The sequence below is a fragment of the Protopterus annectens genome, chromosome 1.part1 (assembly GCF_019279795.1).
Source record: "Protopterus annectens isolate FY-2018-M chromosome 1.part1, PAN1.0, whole genome shotgun sequence".
NCBI classification, from domain to species: Eukaryota; Metazoa; Chordata; order Ceratodontiformes; family Protopteridae; genus Protopterus; species Protopterus annectens.
Window position 1 is genome coordinate 248,357,346 of NC_056726.1, and position 20,492 is coordinate 248,377,837.

Genomic DNA, 20,492 nt, shown 5'->3' on the forward strand with positions numbered 1-20,492 from the left:
GAGCTGAAATTGCTGCAGCATGAATCTTAATGGAAGAGAAAGACAAACCTTTGTCCAATAACTCAGTAAGATATTGAAGAGCCACACTCAAATTAGGCTCAGAAATCTCCAAATTCTTTGCTGCAGTCCAAAATAAAAATCTCTTCCATTTTTCTGCGTACACTTTCCTTGTACTAGGTCTTCTGGCTTCCATAATCACATTTAAAACTTGTTGAGGAAGTTGAGACCTGCTGTCCTTCAAAACAGAATATGCCAGGCTGTTAGATGAAGAGAGTGAAGCTTGACATTGAGCAGATGACCGTCCCTCTGAGACAACAGGTGTGGAATCAAGGGTAAAGGCCATGGAGGCTTCCTTACCAGACTCCTCAGTAATGGGTACCAGTGCTGCCGAGGCCAATCTGGAGCTATTAAAATCATCCTTGGCTTGTCTTGTCTGACCTTTAGAAGCACCTTTGGGAGAAGAGGCAGAGGTGGAAAAGCATACACATGAAGATTTTTCCAACTGAAAGAAAGAGCATCCACTTTCCAAGCTGTGTGATGAAACCTCTTTGTGCAAAACTTTGGCAGCTGGTGGTTTAGTGGAGAAGCGAACAGATCTATGTCTGGAGTTCCCCATGACACTGTCAATTTTTGAAATACATGAAGATCCAGTTTCCACTCGTGGGGATCCATGATTTGTCTGCTTAACACATCTGCTAAGGAGTTCTGTGCTCCCGGCAGAAACCTTGCCTGAAGAGTTAGTTGCAAGCTGAGCGCAGTCTCCCATAAAATCATTGCTTGCCTGCACAATGGGTAAGAATGTGTTCCCCCTTGTTTGTTGATGTACCACATGACAGTTGTGTTGTCTGTTAGAATCAACACCTGCCCTGGAAGAAGTAGTTCCTTGAAAGCCATTAGTGCAAACTGGACTGCTAACATCTCTTTCATGTTGATATGTAGATGCTGTAGTCTGGCCGGCCACTTGTCTTGTATCCACTTTCCATTTAGATGAGCTCCCCAAGCAATGTCTGAGGCATCTGTCGTTAGAATCTGACTCGCCTCTGGCCGGGTCACAGAGAGTCCCTTGTTTAGGTGACATTCCTGAGCCCACCACAAAAATTCCTTTTGAATGCAAGGTATGATTTGAATGACAGTGTCCAAATCCTGGCAGTGCTGTGTCCATACATTTTTGAGATACCATTGCAGCTTCCTCATATGCAGTTTGGCATTGGGAAGCACCAGAATACAAGATGCCATGAACCCTAAGGCTTGAAGGACTGTCCTTGCAGTCAGCCCGGACTGAAGAGATAGTTGATGGAAGTAACTGGAAAGATTCTTTTGTTTGTCCGGGGTTAAAAAGGCCATCTGGGCTGCTGTATTCAGTCTCACACCCAGAAAGCACATGTCTTGAGAGGGTACTAGACTGGACTTTATTTCGTTCACAGAATACCCTAGGCATCTTAGCACTGCTATGACATATTCCAAATGCTGTAGAAGGTCTTCCTTTTCTTGAGCCAGAATCAGGCAGTCGTCCAAGTAAGGATAGATTAGAATTCCTTTTAGCCTGAAGTAAGCTATCACTGGAGCCAGAACCTTTGTGAATACTCTGGGCGCAGTAGATAAGCCAAAGGGCAATGCAGAGAACTGATAATGAGAATTTCCAGCTCGAAAACGCAGATACTTCCTGCAACTTAGTCTTATAGGCACATGAAGGTAAGCTTCCTTGAGATCTAAAGTTACCATCCAGTGATCTTTGCCCAGCAGAGCTAAAAGCTGTTGTAACGTCAACATTTTGAACTTGGGAATGTCCAGATAAGTGTTGAGGATAGATAAATCCAAAATTGGTCTCCACGTGTTCCCCTTCTTCGGTACTACGAACAGGCGAGAATAAAATCCTAGGCCCCTTTCTGGCACAGGAACTGGCTGAATGGCCCCTATTTGGAGCAACAGAGAAATTTGCTTGTGAGCCTCTGTTCTTTGTAGAGGAGGAATGTCTGGCATGCCTTTGAAAGGAGGCAAGGTATGGAAATAAAACCTGTAACCGTGGTGAATGATATCCAGAACCCATCTGTCTTGGGTAATTAAATCCCAATTTTCTTTGAAAAGAGACAGCCTTCCTCCCAAAGGTGCTGCCAGGCGAGAATGAACTGGCAGCTGAAAAGACAGGTCATTGGGTCTGCTTACGAAAGGACTGACCCCTGCCCTCACCAGAAGTCTGAGCAGGGGAACTCCCTGTCCTAGGCCTAAAAGAACCCTGAGCTCTGCCCCTACCACGTCTAGACCTACCCCTAGACTGGGAATCATAAGCAGGATAAGTCCATCCCTTAGTAGGCCAATTTCTACTAAACTTCGGAGGCTGCACCTGCAAAAAATCCTTAACAGTTTGCATAGACTTAGCCTTGTCCTCCATTTTCTTTAAAACTGCTTCCACAGGCGAACCAAACAATACATCAGACTGTAAAGGAGCATCCAAAATTCTTGTTTTAACATGCTCAGCTAAATTCTGATCTCTCAACCAGGCGTGCCTACGAAGAACAGAACCAGTGGCAGCCACCCTCGAGGAGGCCTGCACAGCATCAAAACCACACTGCAAGGAATGTTTACCCACCTGTTCAGACACATGAACTAAATCCTGCAACTCTTTACACTCAATACCTTCCGCCAGAGCACCCACCTTAGATTTCAATTGTGAAAGGAGATAATTCTGATATTTTAACATGTGAAACTGACAATTCAACGCCCTCATGGCTAAAGTGGAAGAAGTATACACTTTCTTTCCCCATCTATCCAAAGCCCTTGCCTCTTTATCAGGAGGGACAGGATTTTTAACAACTGAGGCCTTCACACCTTTAGGCCCCTGAGAGACAGTTTCCGGGTCTGCCCTAGGACTCTTAAAAAGATACTTATGAGCTTCAGGCACCCTATAGTACCTATCCGGTTTAACTGGGGCAGGAGGCAAAGAATCAGGATTCAGGGAAGCCTCTGCAAAAACATCTTCCACCACATTCAGAACAGGAGGTATAGCTAAAGGCCTATGCTGGGGTAAGAACAAGAATTCCCTAAGCCTCTTCCTGGAATCAGAGAAATCTTGACCTTCCCATTTAAAATGCTCCCTCATGGAATGCAGAGTCTCTGAAAATGAAAAATCCTCAGGAGGAGAAGCTGAAGGAGTAGAATCATCCACATCAGAATCAGAATAAGGAGGATACTCCTGCAAGTCTTCAGCCGAAGACTCAGAAGCCTCCGAACATTGCTCAAAACTCTCAAACTCAGGTTCCACCCTAGGCCTCTTATCAGGAGGGGGCATAGAACCTCTAATCAGAGTAATCAAATCCTCTGCCATTTTAAGCATATGTTTCTTAGGCAAAGACCCTGAAGCACTAGGAGAAACACCCACTGAAGCTAAACTTGGCCTGCCTCTCAAAGAAGCCTTGGAAGCAGAAGGGGAGGCTCTAACCACCTTAGGAAGAGAGGGAAGAACAGCCACCTGAGAAGCCCCCTCAGCCTGGCCTACTTCCTGAGAGGATACATCCTGTAACAGTAAAGTCTCTCCCTGAGACTCCAAAGAAACTCCTGGCAGAACCTCCGGCTCCACTGAGCCTTCTAAAGAACCGACGTCTGGGACTGTCGGTTCTTCCACTCTAGGCTTTGCTGCTTTGTCCTTGCGCTTTTGGCGAAGCGGGCCGGAGCATCCGACGGCATGTTATAATTACAACGCTTCCCAAACACTAACCTGGCACAGTCTAACCTTCTCTTAATAGTGCGTTTGTTAAATCTAGCACAAGAGCGGCATCCAACAACGTCGTGCTCAGGCCCTAAACAAGGTATACACAAAGTATGGTAATCCCTATGAGGTATCTGTTTCCCACAAGAAATACAGTTATTCACTTTTTCTGACATCCGGTTAAATACTGAGGCAAGAAAAACCAAAATATTCCCCAACGGGGTACTTAGCCAACTTTGATTCGGTCTGAAACTCTGACTTCAGAAACTTTCAGAACGCCAACCTGCACTCGCAAAATTGCTTCTGCATCGGACCATGCGGCAAAAAAGACTGAGGATATGACGTCGGTCATGCGCATTAGTACCCTGACGTACTGACGTCAGTCTAATGCGCCTTGACCGACGTCAGCCATATACTTTGGTATTCGGGCCGACTGGACAGCGGACTACCCAATAGTTAGGACTGCAGCAATGTGGAATGAAGAACATCTCTGTCCTGATGAAAAATGAGAAAAGGAGGTACTGCCATGAGGGCCTGTATCTCCGAACCTCTTCTTGCTGAGGTAATTGCCAACAGGAAAACTGTTTTCCAGGAGAGGAAATGCAATTCTGAAGATGCTGCTGGCTCAAAAGGAGGAAGAGTTAATTTTTCCATCACAAAGTTGAGGTCCCATGCAGGCACTGGGGGTTTTCTGGGAGGTTTGATATTCTCTATCCCTCTTTGAAACTGTCTTAGTAAAGGATGCAAAAACACAGGTGGATCACTGTTGTATTTTGCTGAAATTGCTGAAGCGTGTATTTTTATGGAAGAATATGAAAGTCCATTATGTAGCATTTCCGCCAAGTATTCTAGTATCTGTGGGATGCTCAATACTGATGCATCCTGACCCTTGTTGGCATTCCAGATGTTGAATCTTTTCCATTTGGCTTCGTAAGCTTTCCTGGTGGAAGGTCTGCGTGCTTCCAGTAAGATCTGTTGAACTTCTTTGGAAAGAGAAAATTGGGGAGAAGTCATGGAACCTTCCAAGCTGCCAGCTGCAGAGTTTGCAGGCTGGGATGAACAGTCCTGTAATCGTGCTGAGTCAAAAGCAGAGGCCACTGAGGCAGGGTTCACAGCTTGGTGCAAGTTATGCTCCTTAGTAATGGATACCAGTGCTGTATTGGCCAGTCTGGAGCTATCAAAATGCCTTTCGGTTGTTCTGCTTTGATCTTCAGTAACACCTTGGTCATTAATGGTAGAGGTGGGAATGCATAGATTGTTAGAGAGTTCCAGCTGAAGGAGAGAGCATCCATTCTCCAGGCTTGAGGGTGGTGTGTCCTCGAGCAGAACTTCTTCAAATGATGATTGAGGTGCGAGGCAAAGAGATCTATGTCCGGCCTCCCCCATGCCTGAGTTATTTGTGAAAAAAATGTCTGGATGCAACATCCATTCGTGCGGGTCCAAGATGTTTCTGCTTAGACTGTCCGCCAGAACATTGTCCTTGCCTGGAACAAACTGGGATTGCAACTGTATGTTCAGTTTCAGGGACTTTTCCCAAAGAGTCATTGTTAGTCTGCAGAGGGGGTAAGAATGAGTACCTCCCTGTTTGTTTATGTACCACATAACAGTGGTGTTGTCTGTCCTTATTAGCAGATGACCTTGCTGAAGAAATTTTCCGAAGGCCTCGATTGCATGAATTACTGCTAGCATCTCTTTTTGATTGATGTGTAGATGCACTTCCCGGGGAGCCCATTGCCCTTGAATGCATCTGCCCTCCATGTGCGCCCCCATCCATGATCTGAGGCGTCTGTTGTAATGGTTTGGCTTGTTTGAGGTTTGTTGAAGGACATGCTTTTGTTTAGCTGGCTTGCTTGAGCCCACCACAAAAATTCCTTTTGTAGACATGGAATGAGTGGGATAATTGCTTCTAAGTTGTGGCTGTGTTGAGACCATAAACTTTTTAGGTACCATTGTAGTTTTCTCATGTGTAGTCTTGCCAGTGGAATCAGTAGAATGCAAGATGCCATGAAACCCAGGGCCTGCAGGATTTTCCTTGCAGACATCTAGGTGAGCTTTGCTAGGCTTTTGAAGTAATCTGGTAAATACCCTTGCTTCTCTTCTGTGAGGAAAGCCATTTGTGATTTTGTGTCCAGTTTGGCTCCTAGAAAAATTATTTGTTGGGATGGCAGTAGTCTTGATTTTTGAAAATTGACTGTGTATCCCAAAGCCTGTAATAAGTGAATGACATAATTCAAGTTTTTTGTCAAGGCTTGCTTGCTGTCCGCTTGTATAAGGCAGTCGTCCAGGTAAGGGTATATTTGTATCCCCTGGAGTCTGCAGTGTGCAACTACTGATGCCAGGCATTTCGTGAATACTCTCGGCGCAGTAGATAAGCCAAAAGACAATGCTGAGAATTGATAATGCTCTGACCCTGCAAGAAATCTGAGGTATCTTCTGCAACTGTGTCTGATTGGGACATGCAGGTATGCCTCCTTGAGGTCCAGAGTAACCAGCCAAGACCCCTTGCCCAGCATGGGAAGAAGTTGCTGTAGTGTCAGCATTTTGAATTTTGGCACAATGAGAAAAGTGTTTAGAGCGGACAAGTCCAGTATAGGTCTCCATTGCTTTTCTTTTCTTGGAACAAGTAACAGTCTTGAGTAGAATCCCTGGCCTTGTTCCTGAGGAGGAACCTTTTCTATTGCTTTGATTTGTAGCAGTTTTGAAACTTGTATGAGTGCCTCTGCCCTTTGACTTTGTGGCAGGTTTGGCATGTCTTGTCTTGTTGGTAAAGTATGAAAGTGGAACCTGTAACCTTGGTCTATTATGTCCAAAATCCATTTGTCCTTTGTTAAAACGTGCCAATTTATTGAAAATAAGGATAATTTTCCGCCTAAAGGTGCTTCTCTTTGAGCCTTGGTCGGCGGTGTCAAAGTCAAGTCATTGTGATTGTCCCTGTGGAGCGGTGGAAGTCCCTGTGCCACTTCTCTGATTAGTCGGTTGCCATTGGCGTCCCCTGTAGGAGCCTCGGTATTGCCCTCTCCCTCGGGCATGCCTGTTTTTTCCCCTTTGGAACTTGTCAGTGTCTGGAAAGGACCAATTCTTCGAAGGCCAATTTCTGCTGAACCTTGGTGCCTGAACCTGGAGAAAATCTTTGACTGTTTGCACTGATTTAGCCTTTTCCTCAATTGATTTAAACACATCCTGAGCATTAGCACCAAATAGCTTGTGTTTTTCCAGAGGTGCATCTAGAAGCTTTACTTTAACATGATCTGGCAATGCCTGTTCTTTCAACCAAGCATGTCTACGTATGACGGCCCCTGTCATAGCTGCCCTACATGAAGCTTCCAATGCATCATAACCACACTGAAGGAAATGATTGCTAACCTGCTGTGTATTATGAACCAAATCCTGCAAGGCCTTTCTATCTAAAGGCTCTGGAGAGGCTAACCTTTTTCTGCAGATCATCCATCAAGAAATCCTGATACTGAAACATGTGGAATAGGCAGTTAAGGGCCCTCATGGCAAGGGTGGTAGAGGTATAAACTTTTTTGCCCCACCTCTCCGGGGACCTAGATTCCCTGTCTGCAGGCAAAGGATTTTTGGCCGTGGAAGTGGCCACTCCTTTGGGCCCCTGGGAAATTGTTTCTAGATCAACAGAATGGGCCTTAAAGAGATGTTTATGAGTTTCAGGGATCCTGTAGTATCTGTCTGGCTTGACAGGAGCAGGAGGGAGAGAATCAGGAGAAGCACTGGAATCTGAGTATACATCATCCAATACATCTAACACTGGTGGGATAGCTAAAGGCCTGTGCTGGGGTAGTTTAAGGAAGGTACGAAGCAGTTTCCTGGAGTCGGAGAATTCCTGGCCCTGCCACTGAAAATGCTCTCTCATGGAGTGGAGAATTTCCCCGAAAGAGATATCCTCAGGAGGGGAAGCAGAAGGAATAGATTCCTCAGCATCAGAATCCTCGTAGGCCTGGAAGGGCTCTTCCTGGGAATCTGTATGGTCTGAGTCACCAGAGGCTTCATCTGAGGAAAGGGTGTCTGTCTGCTCAACCCTAGGCCTTTTGTCTGAAGGCGGCTGAGAACCTCTGTCAGGATGAGCCTGGGAGCCTCTGATTAAGGAAATTAGATCTGCAGCTAAAGACATGATCTGTTTATCAGAAGTGGAACCCTGAGAAAGAGATTTAGGAGGGTGAGACTTAGCCTGGCTGGCAGCCTTAGCACGTGTGTAGGCCTTGATGGACATAGACACCGGAGGCCTAGCTGCCCCACGTGCTGGAGTGACTTTGTCCACCGGTATGGTCTCAGGCAAATCTTGGGCTTCGGTTTCTGGGGGAAAATCAACAACCGGCACCGGGGTGGGCTCCGGGGCCGAAGAGAACGGTAAAGCGGTGTCGTCGGTCTGGAGCGGTGGAATTACCGCCTCAGAAGAGACCGATGCACCCGCGGTAGGTTTTGGCGTAGTGTCGGTGGAAGTCGCGGGCCGAGAATGTTGGTCCCGGTCCTTCCGTTTCTTGGAAATATGTGTTGTCGGTTGTTCCGACGGCATGATATAGGCGTACTTTTCGCCAAAAAAGTCTTCAGCAAATTCTGCCCGGCGCCTGAGTGTGCACTTATTGAAGCAAGCACAGGCAGCACAGGCCGAGACGTCGTGGTCTGGGCCAAGGCAGGGAAGGCAGTGAGAATGGAAGTCCTTATGAGGTATTTGTTTACCACAAGACAAACAATTACTAACTTTTACAGTTTTATCTGACATCGGCTGAGGCAAGAAAAGGTTCCCCAACGGGGTACTTAGCTTTTTGATGACTTCGGTTAATGAAAACTCAGGAGCTGGCCGACCGGCACTTGCGAACTGCTTCTGCTTCGGGCACCGCGCGGCAAGAAAGACTGAGGAAGATGGCGTCGGCTGATGCTTCTATACCCCAGCTGCTCTGACGTCGGGGAGGAGGCGACATCAGCCGACGCCGGACCCAGACTTTGGAATCCAGCCGACCGAAGGGCTGCCTGAGGCAGGACAACCCATATGTAAGGACTGCAGTTGCATTCTTGAAGGACATCAACTTCACATTGTGTATTATATTTTATTTGGGGGAGGGGGGCAACCCCAGGGACACAAATTCTAGCTATGACACTGGTTCACCAACACCAGAATTACCAAAGAAACTGAACAAAAAAATAATAAGTATGTGGCCCTGCATCTATCTATTAAAACACATCAACAAAAAAGTCATTAATTGATGTTAATGAAATAAAATGCAATGTGTTCCATATTTCTTTTCAGTTCAATTCAAAATTAAGTAGGGTAATTTTTTGGTACACTATTTTAAGCCCATTTATCAGTGCACATATCATTTTCTCTATTTTAATTCACTGATTTTTCTTTTACTTTTATAATACATAGCAGCACACATGATTGGACTATATATATTTTTTTAAATAAATGAATATGTAAAGAATTTTTTCTTTTGTTCGAGGGGAGTGGGGGTGACACACCAGCAAAGTCAAGATAGGCATTTTCTGAATTTCTGACATGCCGAGCCCAAAAGGCTCACCATCACTGGTATAATATATCCTCTGGAAATGATCTTCTGCACCCAAGTATGTTTTGTTATATCTAGGTAGGCTTTTTGGTGCAGGGATAAGTCTCCCCAGACTGTCTCCAGAGGTAGACAATTGGGCATCCTTTCAGGAGTGCTGGTAGGGTTTTGTCAAAGAAAGATTCTCTGGAACCCTGGATCTGCATGCCTCCTCTGCCACTGGGGCATCTTCATCCATTCGAGTTCCCTCCTCCACCTCTGGGGGGAAACCCCAACATGTGCGTCTCGAAAGGACCCCGAAACTTCTTGAGCCACATTTTCTGACCCCCTCATTGATTCCTGAAAAGGGTTAATTGAGGAGTCAAAAAAATGCACACCCATGACAAACAGGGTCTTTCCATCCTTTTCACACCTGGACAGAGTTTTTTTTTACCTCAGGGCCAAAGAAAGACGATCTGTCAAAGGCAACATTGATGAAGAAAGACTTGAAAGGCTCCGCAAACTCACAGAGGTGCATCCAGGGGTGTCTCATTATGGAAAAGCCTGAACCTGCGAGGATCCTTCCGCAACATTTGAAATCAACCTCATGGATAAACTGCATATGGGTTGTAGGGTCATCAGTTGAGAAGTAATACTTGAACTTTATCAGAAACTGCACCAGAGGGTATTTGAAAACTCCTTCATCAAATCCCTCCAAAGCCTAGTAAAGTGTGCCAAATAATTCTGAGACCTCAAGGCAAAGGTTGCTGAAGCACAGACATGCATCCCAAAAATGTCCATCACCCACGACTCCCTGTTGGGGGGGTGGACAGTGGAAATTTCCTCAGATAGTTCCATCTTGATGGCAGCCACAAAGACCATGCCATCAACAGGAACTTCTGTTTAACTGCTGGTGGTGTCATTATCCTATCTGGTCTGTAAAGAATTGGTTCTATGGTGTCAGGGTCCTTCCACTCCAGATGTGAGATTAAATCAATGAGGTCATCGACAGGAGGAGTCACCCAGGAGGTAGACGGTCCAGTAACAAAAGACTCCAGGAGAACAGATTAGTCTGGAGTGTTGGTGGACGTCCAACCACCTCTCTACTTTTCGGGATTTCTAGGATGTCTCCAAAAGAAACCTCTTCAGGAGGTGAATGTGGGGAACCTTCGCCTTCATCGAAATCTGTGTCTTCAGTGATGGACTCCTCTGGGGAATCTAAGTGTTTCCTCTTACACGTCCTCTTCTTAGTGACCTCCTCAGTGGGGTGCTCTGGGGAGGTATCAGAAGAAGAGATTACAATTCCCTCAGCAGGAGCCCGGGGTTTTGGTACTGGTGGTCTTTCTGGAAAGAGATGGTGAAGCTCTAAGCAATGAGACATCATGGCAGAGGTCTTAGGATCCAAGGGGGAAAGATCTGTCTGAACTGTGAGGCAAAAAAATATTCTCTCTGAAGCCTCAAAAGCAGAGCAGCTCGGACACAGAGAGACAATCGGATCAGAGAAGACAAGCTTCTGAATCACAGGTATCCCCTGTTCCGAGGGCAAACCCCCTGAAGTGGAAACCGGAGACGAGCTATCCAGTGCCAAGGATCCAGGGTGTAGAGATGGCTGAGAAAGCTTCGGAGTTGAATGTGACACCTCAGATCCGACTAGTAGACTACCTCTCCGGGGCCTCTCTGGATCCGATGGAATCAGAGATCTCAGAAAAGATCTCAGATCCAAGGATAAAGCTATCCCCAGATCAGAGCCAGATAGATCCAAACAACTTGGATCCAAAAACTCTGAAGCTATAGGAGTCAGAGGAGGAATCTGTAATGAGGGAGTAGCCAAAGTATGGATCTCCTGTCTCAGAGGAGCAGGAGCCGAAGGAACATCAATTTAGCTCTGTGCCAAGAGAATCTTTTTCACCAGTCTCTCCACATCTTCTTCTATGAAGGCTTCTGAAAGAATGAGTGGAGTAAATGGATAGCGATCTGGGTCTTTCCAAAAACAGGGAAGGTACCCTGTCAGGATCCAGATCCAAAGACACAGAGTGCCTTGTCCTGGGCAGTAATTTTGCAGGTTGACCTGGATCTGACAAAGTCAGATCCAATAGCTTTGACTCCATTGGATCTGACTTAGGAGGCGTCGGATCAGATAATGTTGCTTTTACATGTTCACGGATTTTAGCCTTTTTTTGGGTCTGGGGTTTAGACTGGATCCTTAGAAGACATGTTCCTCCAGGAGTCTGAAGCTGAGGAGGACAACGATGGCTTTGGAGAAGAGTATTTTTTTGAGTTTTGTGGTTTTGACTTAGTGGAGAAAGAATCCTCCGATATAGCCTCTCCCAAAGGATGAAGGAAGAAGACCTTTTAGAATCAATTTATTTTTCCACTCTACTAAAGCAAGAGGATTAAAAACGTGACATATAGAGCAATTTTCTTATAGATGGAGGGGCCTAAACAATAGACACATAATGTGTGGGCATCAGATAGAGGCAGCTGCCCACACGTCATACATTTTTTAAATCCTACTGGCTTTTCTGCCATATTTAAGAAACACAATGCAATAGAATAGATAAGCAGAAGTTTATTATTTTTTTTCTGTTTGTTTTTTTTTAGGGGGGAAAAGAGGAAAGGGAGAGAGGAAAAGACAAATGACAGTAAAACTAGGAACTATGACAGTGTCATGGGGAAGAAAGATACTAATGATAGTATCGGAGAGGTACAGAAAAATGTACAAAATGCAGAAACTAGTATAAGAAAATGTAAGAAAACTACTAGGAATTTAAAAACGAATGGCAATTAAAAAGATATAAAGATCTGAAAAAAATATTAAACTTATCTTATGTGAAGACCACATCTTTTGCTTGAAGTGGCAAACAAGATCGGAGGTAATTGGGGTGGTGCATTATGGGTAAAAGAAAAGCTTGAGAGATTTTGGTTGCCACGAGCTTTGGCAATGACAGAGTCTGATCCGAGGGACTGGATCCGAACCCATTAGGTTAGGACAGAATGAAAACTGACATCAGATCCCGCTTTTGGATATCCTTGGCCAGGTCCTGGAAGGTCTGACCAAAGTAAAAACCACCATGAAACAGACCATCCATACTGGTCTGCCTAACCTTATCCTTAATGGAGAACAGCTTGAATGATGACATTTGACAGAAACACACACCACAGTCTGCTGTCTAAGCCATAGTGATAATATAATTAAAATTACACTGGCTTTGTGGAAGCTTAAGGCAGAAGCTAAGGTAAGGATCCTTTATGAGTCTTTCTTATGTATCAAATGTGCCAAGCTTTTCCAAATCATGGTCGAAAATGAAGGACTGAAATGGAGACAGGTAAGATGGATAATAAAGGGATCTTGGTCCCAAAATGACAGAGGAGGAAAAAACCTTTTAGCTACCCTGTACAAATCCTAGACTCTTAATCAAGAGGTAAAGTGGAAAGGTGTTGTGGTTGCTGGGACCTGTGCTAGACCAGGGAGATCACTAAGGAATCTGCTTTGGAATACTCAACATATCACTTCACTCTGGGTTTACAGAGAACATCCACCTTGTCTGGAGAATTGAGGGATGAATCTAGATGCACCTGAAAAGGTGAATTACAAAAGTATTTTCAATCGTCTTGCCCAGATACCTATTCAGATGCTTCTTCACGTGAAGGCAGAGGAATTTGTGAACCTGATGTCCGACAAAAAGAACAGTGCATTCAAAGAAAAGTTGCAAAGAACAAAGGTCTAATTATCCTTGGTCATCTTTGAAAAAAATGGACATTTTTATTTATTTGACATTTGTTAACCGGGTTAGTCCAAATAAGCCAGTAAGGCCCTTTTTCAGTGGAGACCCGAGGAGAAAAGCTCCAGCATACAGATTAATGAAATTACAAACTAGACATAATATAAAGCAATGGATATAAAGATGGACATGCATAGAGAAAATAAAGTTCATATAATATACATCAGTGAAGAAAGATATAGCTGAAAAAAGTACAAAAACATAAGAAAGAGATGAACTGTGGGTACAACTAATAAGAATATACATATATGGGGAAGAACAATCGGTATAAACATATTCTTTACAAGATAGCAACATAGTTATTTAATTATGTGGAATTTTACAACAAACTGGGTGTTTTTCATGTTGCCATGTACAGTAGGTAGATGTTCAGGGCTGAGAAAGAGAATTTATTGCAAATATTAGAATGGAGAGAATTTGATTAACATTCTGAAAAGTAGAAAAGTGGTTGAAGTAATATGGAAATTAGGGAGGATTTTTGTCCCAAAAAATTCCTGTCACAGGAAACCAATAGTGATGAAGACCTCCTTCCAGCTCAACAGGTGGCTTAGAATCACTAGAAATGCAAGGTAATGAGCAAACAGGTGAACATCAGAAGGTAAGAGACCATATGCCCAAGACACTGCACAGGGGCATTTCCATGTCACGACAGGCTTTAAAGAGGTTAGAAATGGCACAAAATTGTATTCTCTATTGCCTTCAAGGACAAGTCCCAACAGACATCAAACAGGTTATGAAACTTCCAGTATCTGGCCTACAACTGTGACATCAAATGGTATAAGAGAACAGGTATGTATTTCCTCCATCCTAGTAGCAACTCTCACCTGACACTAAGGGAATCCATTGGAAAAGACTCCCCAATTTAAAGTTCAACTACACTATGCTAGCTTTTTGTGCAGGCTTGTTAATTTTTTTCATTTTTTGTTTGTTCACCTAAAATACTAAGCTCAAGGAGCATGCAGTCTCTAGCCACAGTGAAATGTTCCTTCACCAAGAATACTGGGGTAAATGAACTAGTCAGATGCTGTCTTGATCCAAACATCTGCATGTAGAATAGTCATTGCAGACATCCTAGGAAGTAATCCCTTCCACCATGCCATTACTGGGTGTGAACCTCTTATGTTCATCTCATCATTCAATAACAGGAGCAAGACAACCCTTTGCCAGATGAGGCAGAGCTCAAGAATAAACGAGGAACATGGAGTCATCTAGTAAACAGACTTAAAATATTTTGAGATATGTTTTGCCCCTGGATCAGTAACTTTCTCAAAATTCCATTAACGGCTGCCCCTTGGGTCCCTGTACTAAGCATTTTACACAGCTACCATTTTGCCCCTTAGAAATGTAGGTCTGGAGGCTCCCTCTGTACCTCCTGCAGATGGCTAGGTTGAAATTCCTGCATTCATGTCAATACTTCAAGCTTTATCTTTCTTCAGTGAAGGCACTGGGTAGTGATTTGATAGCAACAGGGACACACAGAACGTTTTACCACTTTAGGGACTGAATGCAGGGCAGAAACTTTCCTTCTGATGAAAATAAAAGACTGACAGAGAAACTGTCAGTGTAGCAGAAAAGGAGTGGACAGCACAGCAGCAGAAAAGACATCCTGGTCTGGCATTTCAGATCATGATGCAAGTCAATCAGGGGTCCACAAGTCCCAAAGAGTGAAAGCTACAAAAATCTCCAGATTATGTACACAGCTAAGGATATTAGAAAATGGAAGCCCAACAGTTACTCACTGCAGACAGGCTTTAAAAATCGGACCTATTCTCCTTCCTCCAGAAAGTAAGCACCAACAGACTTTAAAAAAATAGTCTGAAGAACTTGCACAAGTGTTGCTTTCTCAGCGTTTTTTTTACGCATTCCTTAGCAGATTCATAGCAGTTTATCACAAGTACTGGAACAAGCATCTTTTATTACATCATTGTAGGCCTTCCTGGAGATGGTAAATAAAAACTCTCTAACTTTTTAAAAACATTCATTAGTTATGTGAAAATATAACAGATAAGTACTGACTGTATCAGCTGGTCTCTGACATGGCCTTCAACGGTGGATTGACACTTGGCTACTCGTTACAAATGCCTTCATATAAACCAATTCATTTTTGTGCAGCCTACTTCGTTTGAGGCTTAAAAAAAAAAACACCTCAGGATCAAGGAGCATACAGTCAATCTCCACTCTGGCCGCAGTGAATGGTTTCTGCACCAGGGGTAATGGGTATGCCCAGCCCCGGGACCTAACCCACATTTGACCAGAGAGAAAAATACCTTTAAGTAAAAGTAAAAACAAAAGACATAACATTATAGGTTTGCAATACAGCAGGCCTTCTGCATAATCAGGAAAGAATAGATGATTACAAATGCAACGGGAATAGACAGGGTACACTTCTGTCATTTATCTGTTGTATCATACTTGGAGAGGCCCCTAGAGGAAGTAAGCCCATAAGCCCACACATAGAAAGATCCTGGATGCAAAGGAAATAGGCATGGTAATCTGTTTTACATGTGCTGTACCTTTTTTTACAGGCGCCCACTACAGAGGGTGGGTCCATAATCCCTCAAACATTGAGGGGCAACAACAACAAAGGTCAAAAAGGCACAGTCCTGAAGCACAGGTATGGCAAAAGATACACTAATCCTACAGCTGAGATCCAAAAAGTACTGGTTTGTGAAAGTCTGCACCAAGGATCAAGTCACCAAGGCACATATAATGTCTGTCATGGACACATTCTTGAACCATACACAGGAAGAAACAAACTCCTGCGTGGGGTGAATGAAACTTCACAACATTAGCAAATGTACAACTGAGTGACTGAAAGCACATCAGGAAAACCATCTGGACAGACACTGCCTGATAGCTGCAAAACCCTCCTTAGCAGAAAGCAAAGACAGCAACCATTTAACCCAATTCAGGAACTCATGCACTATAGAGAGGTTAAGCCAACAAATGGTGGTGAAAATCTGAGATGTGAAAGGCATGTTTCCACACTGATTTTTGTCCATGTAAAGAATGCGCAGAGAAGAATACACTGGTTAAATGAAAATTCAAAGCATCAGAGCAAGTGATAGTCCCAAGAGATATTGATCTTTGTTAATCACCTAAACAAAGCTTCAAAGCACATGATAATCACAAGAAACCCCATTCATTGTTAAACATCTAATAAGGTTCATGCCACAAGAATGGCTGAAGCTCAGAGACCCACCTGGTAGTGGTAATGGGTACAAAGAAGAAGATCTTCAAAAAGACAAACCTTACATCATGTGAGCAAATACACAAATAAGTTTATGTTCTACGGAATAATTCTTTATTGGAGGATGAAAATGCTGTCTCTCAGCAAAAAATGCTTATTTGGTATATACAAGACTACAGTCCCTCATGTTATAATGCACCAAAATGGCAAATGTATGCAGACTAATTTTAGTCTTGGCTCTTCCACCACCAAACAGCTGCCTCAGACAGCAATGCAGATGTGCAAGTTCAACAGATGAGAAAGGGAACATCTGCCATTTAGCTGCACAGGTACACAGAATGGATGGGCTCCTGGCAGGTTCTACCACCTCAGAGATGTTTTCTGAGATGCCAAGAGGAATAATATGAATTACTGTAGGAAGATTATCCTGAACTGTAAATGATCATTGTGCACAGGTTGAAATATCCGATACTCACACTAGAACTGTCTTGTGTCTTGAGAGACATCAGAAGCTGAAGATCCTGAAACCAGGTCCATAGCTACCATAGTGTCTGCATGCATGCAAAGAATCATAAGAAAGGCAGAAAATTTACAAAGAAGCATTTCTAGTCCACTGAGAATGTGTCAACTGTCCATTTTACCTTGCTATGTTGAAGGGAGCAGAATATGGGTAGAAATGCAGTTTCTGTAAGTAAAAAAGCTCAAATTTCAAGATACCCCTGGGGTGATATTGACATATGCAAGGACTTGTTTGGCCTACTGCACTACCAAATCTCACACACACACTCTCACTCACTCACTCACATACTCACTCACACTCTCTCACACACTCACACACACACACTCACACTCTCTCTCACACACACACACACACACACACACACACACACACACACACACACACACACACACACACACACACACACACACGTCACAGTTAACAGGGTAGAATCACCTGTACCAAAATACTGAGAGGAAACAAAAGCTTTAAAGACAAGTCTACAGCTTAAATAGGTTACCATTTGAATGTCACTATAAATAAATCTGTTAACCTGGTATCCCTAAGATAAACTCAAAAACAGTACCCAAAAATATTTTAATATAGCAAATACTGGTACCTGCTCCTGAATCTTTATTTCTTGATAATCTCTGCAGCTCTCTGGAGCAGAAGACAGTCCAGACAGACAGGTAAATTTTGAGGAGTCACACCCTTCTTCATTTGGGCAGAATGTTGGACTGCAGAAGGTGTAAAACTGTTCAAAGTCTGCCTTTAGTGCAAAAACATGCTTACACTTATTACACATATAGTCACGCTCACATTCTAGGACTTTCACCATAGAAGTACGGATCACAGTGCCAGTGACAGACAGAAAACGGCCTACATCCAAAGTCCTTGGAATGTGTTCCCTTGTCAATTCGGGACACATAGGCAAACCTAAAAACAGAAAAAAGAAGAAAAAAATCAAGCAGAAAATAAATGCATTTTCTAACAGAGTAAACTGGTTACGGATGTAAACTCCAAACATTGTAAAATCCCTATAGACTCCATATATTACCAAATCTCAGAAACATTTGTGAATGGGGTGTTTAAAAAACAGCTATTCAAGTTTTGCATTCTAATAGCCTTTACTCTTTTCAATAATCTACCCTAAAATCTTTCCACTTCAGCCATCAGACATGCAAATATATATTACAAGTACTTTACACGCACATGCTTGTACAAATACTTGAACATTTATATGTAAGAAGCTCATCATCTACTTCTTGCAGTAAATCCATATCAGAAGGGGCCTTTTCAGTTGAAGGTACCCACCAGCACTTAACTAAAACACATATAATGATGGCACCATCATGACAAATACAACTCTTTCCTGATTTACCTAATTTTCACTGTCTACATCCTTTCGTGTCTCATTTGTGTCACTAAGATGAAAAGAAAAACATACACCATATCATCATTATCCGTCATCAGACAAGGGATGTGCAGGAATTTAAAAGTTGTAGGAGTAAGGCAAGTAGAACAGCCAGGGCTCTATTTACAAGAGATGCACTTGATGATCAGCTATTATTGGCGAGTTCTTCAGGTTTAACTTCTGCATCTTGCATTGAGGCATCTCGTGTAGTAGAACCCCACTTAAGTCTGTTCAAATGGCAAAATACTCTCACTCACCAGGACACATGCACAAGAAACAAAATAGGGAAAAAAAAAAAGAAAAAAGTAAATCTGCCTAAAGGAAATCCTCAGGGACATTTATACCAAAGCTAGTCTTTCCTCTGGGAAACCATTCCCATCTTGCAATGCATGTTAAATGTAGACCAAGCAGCAGCCTCACAAACATCATCCAAAGACAAGTACAGTTTTGTAAATTTACCATAAGAGTAGATGATCAAATAATCACTGCTTAAGTGGCATATAGCTCTATAAGATGTAATATTCTATACTATGTGATATAAATAGGAACTTCTGGAGAGACATGTATTCCAGAGATGACCTCTTCTCTGAACAGGCTCTCCATTCATGTGCAACAGAGTTCATCCCTAACCCAATTCAAGTGCAACTTGGACAACTGAATGGGGTGCAGAAAAAAATCCCTGGCTTGGCACATACGTCTCTAATGGACATAGGCAGCCTATAACTGTTTCATCTCTCAAGCAACTGATTACATTTATCAAGGGTATCAGAAATAGTCAGAGGTTTGGGATGCATAGCTAGACTTAGGCCCCAGTGTTCATTAGCATAGTGAATAGCTATGAGCTCATAAACCTATGCATCTTGCCGAGGATTGAATGTCCGGCCAGTATTCAAAGCTTTGGTCACCTTCTACATGCCTGTATATCTGAGAAGGCTCGATGGCACGCAAGTATAAAAGCAGACATATTGGTGCCAAAATTCCGAGTTTTCTTCCCTCTCGGGTAAGGGAAGCTAGAACTTAAATGAAATTAGTTATTTACTACAAGAAAGGGTAACAGCAAGGATAATGGGAACCTTGCCCTGGCATACAGAATGGAAAAAGAATAAGAGACAACAGTAAACACACAAAGGAAAGCTCAGGAATTAGGGGAAGGAGGGAGAATGATAGTAAAGCAACAGTGATGTATTCGAACATATACTGTTATGGTAAGTTAATTACACCCACTTAGGCAAAACATTTAATAAAATCCCAACACAATCACAACAAATGTATAAAAAGGAATCCAGCAGAAATTTCCGATAAACACTTTATTAAAATAACAAAACAACTTAAGAATAAAAATCTAAGCGCTTTCATGCCATATGTTAGCACTTCATCAGACCTATTCCACAACTAGTCACTTCCATTATACAGTATGGACAAATCAACAAATGCACAGATATTTATCTTTCATCTAATTGGTTGAGCTTTCAATGCCGGCTTTAAAGGTACACAGCCGTTCAGTCCAAAATCCATCAGCTTGTAATCGTACTATCCATTTTAGTTAATTAATTTTTATCATATCATCTAGGTCTCCCAGTCTCATGCTCGGGGTAATTAGCTGTTGTACCATGAAGCTAAATATATGCATAAAGTCATCATCTAGGTCTCCCAGTCTCATGCTCGGGGTAATTAGCTGTTGTACCATGAAGCTAAATATATGCATAAAGTCATTATCTGAGGCGTGTCCTTGGCTACGTAGGCCATGAAAGTTGTCTCATATAGCTATATGTTAGTGCAGCAGTGATCTGATGATGAACATAGTACCGACATTCAAATAGATAACTGCTGCAGTACTGCAATCCCCTCACCAAACTCCTAACCTTGTTTCTTTTTTTTTTCTTCTTCGGTACAACGGTAGCATTGTTGCCTCACAGCAAGAGGTTCTTCTGTTCGATTCTCGGCTGGAGTGGCTTCTGTGTGGAGACTGCATGTCCTCCCTGTGGTCGAGTGGCCTCCGAAAGACATGGGTGAATGGGCGTGCCTTCGCTGAAGGTTAGGCATCGGGCTGGCAACTCGGCACCATAAAAATCTACTGCCAATCATTAGCGGATCCGAGTTCCGCTGTGGCGACCACTAACCGGGAAAAAATGAAAAGTCAAACAACATGTATATAAAATTTGGTCAGGGTGGGATTCCCTTTCCCTCCTCTCAATTTTCCCCTAGCACATAAATATCCAATTTGCAACCTGTTCAGATTGCTTATATACATCAGCCTTCCTTTCCTAGTGAGGCAAGTAAGCTTTTGAATTTTGTCAACCATACATCTGATTTTATGCCAGCATGCTCTCAAGCTTCTATGTGTATGTGGTGCTTCTGGAAGACACCCAAAAGCTAACATTATTGCACAGACAGCCAGTCTTTGGC

The 20,492-nt window shown here is 43.1% G+C and overlaps 1 protein-coding gene across 2 annotated transcripts in view; it reads right to left on the minus strand.

Annotated features, from left to right (window-relative positions):
- The window catches only part of MCM9 (minichromosome maintenance 9 homologous recombination repair factor), a 1,342,783-nt gene that overhangs the window by 994,041 nt on the left and 328,250 nt on the right, over positions 1-20,492 (minus strand). For both annotated transcript variants that reach the window (XM_044074397.1, XM_044074388.1), the window contains exon 4: positions 17,292-17,608. In XM_044074397.1, coding sequence (XP_043930332.1) covers positions 17,292-17,608 — 317 coding nt within the window. The remainder of the gene's footprint in view (positions 1-17,291; positions 17,609-20,492) is intronic.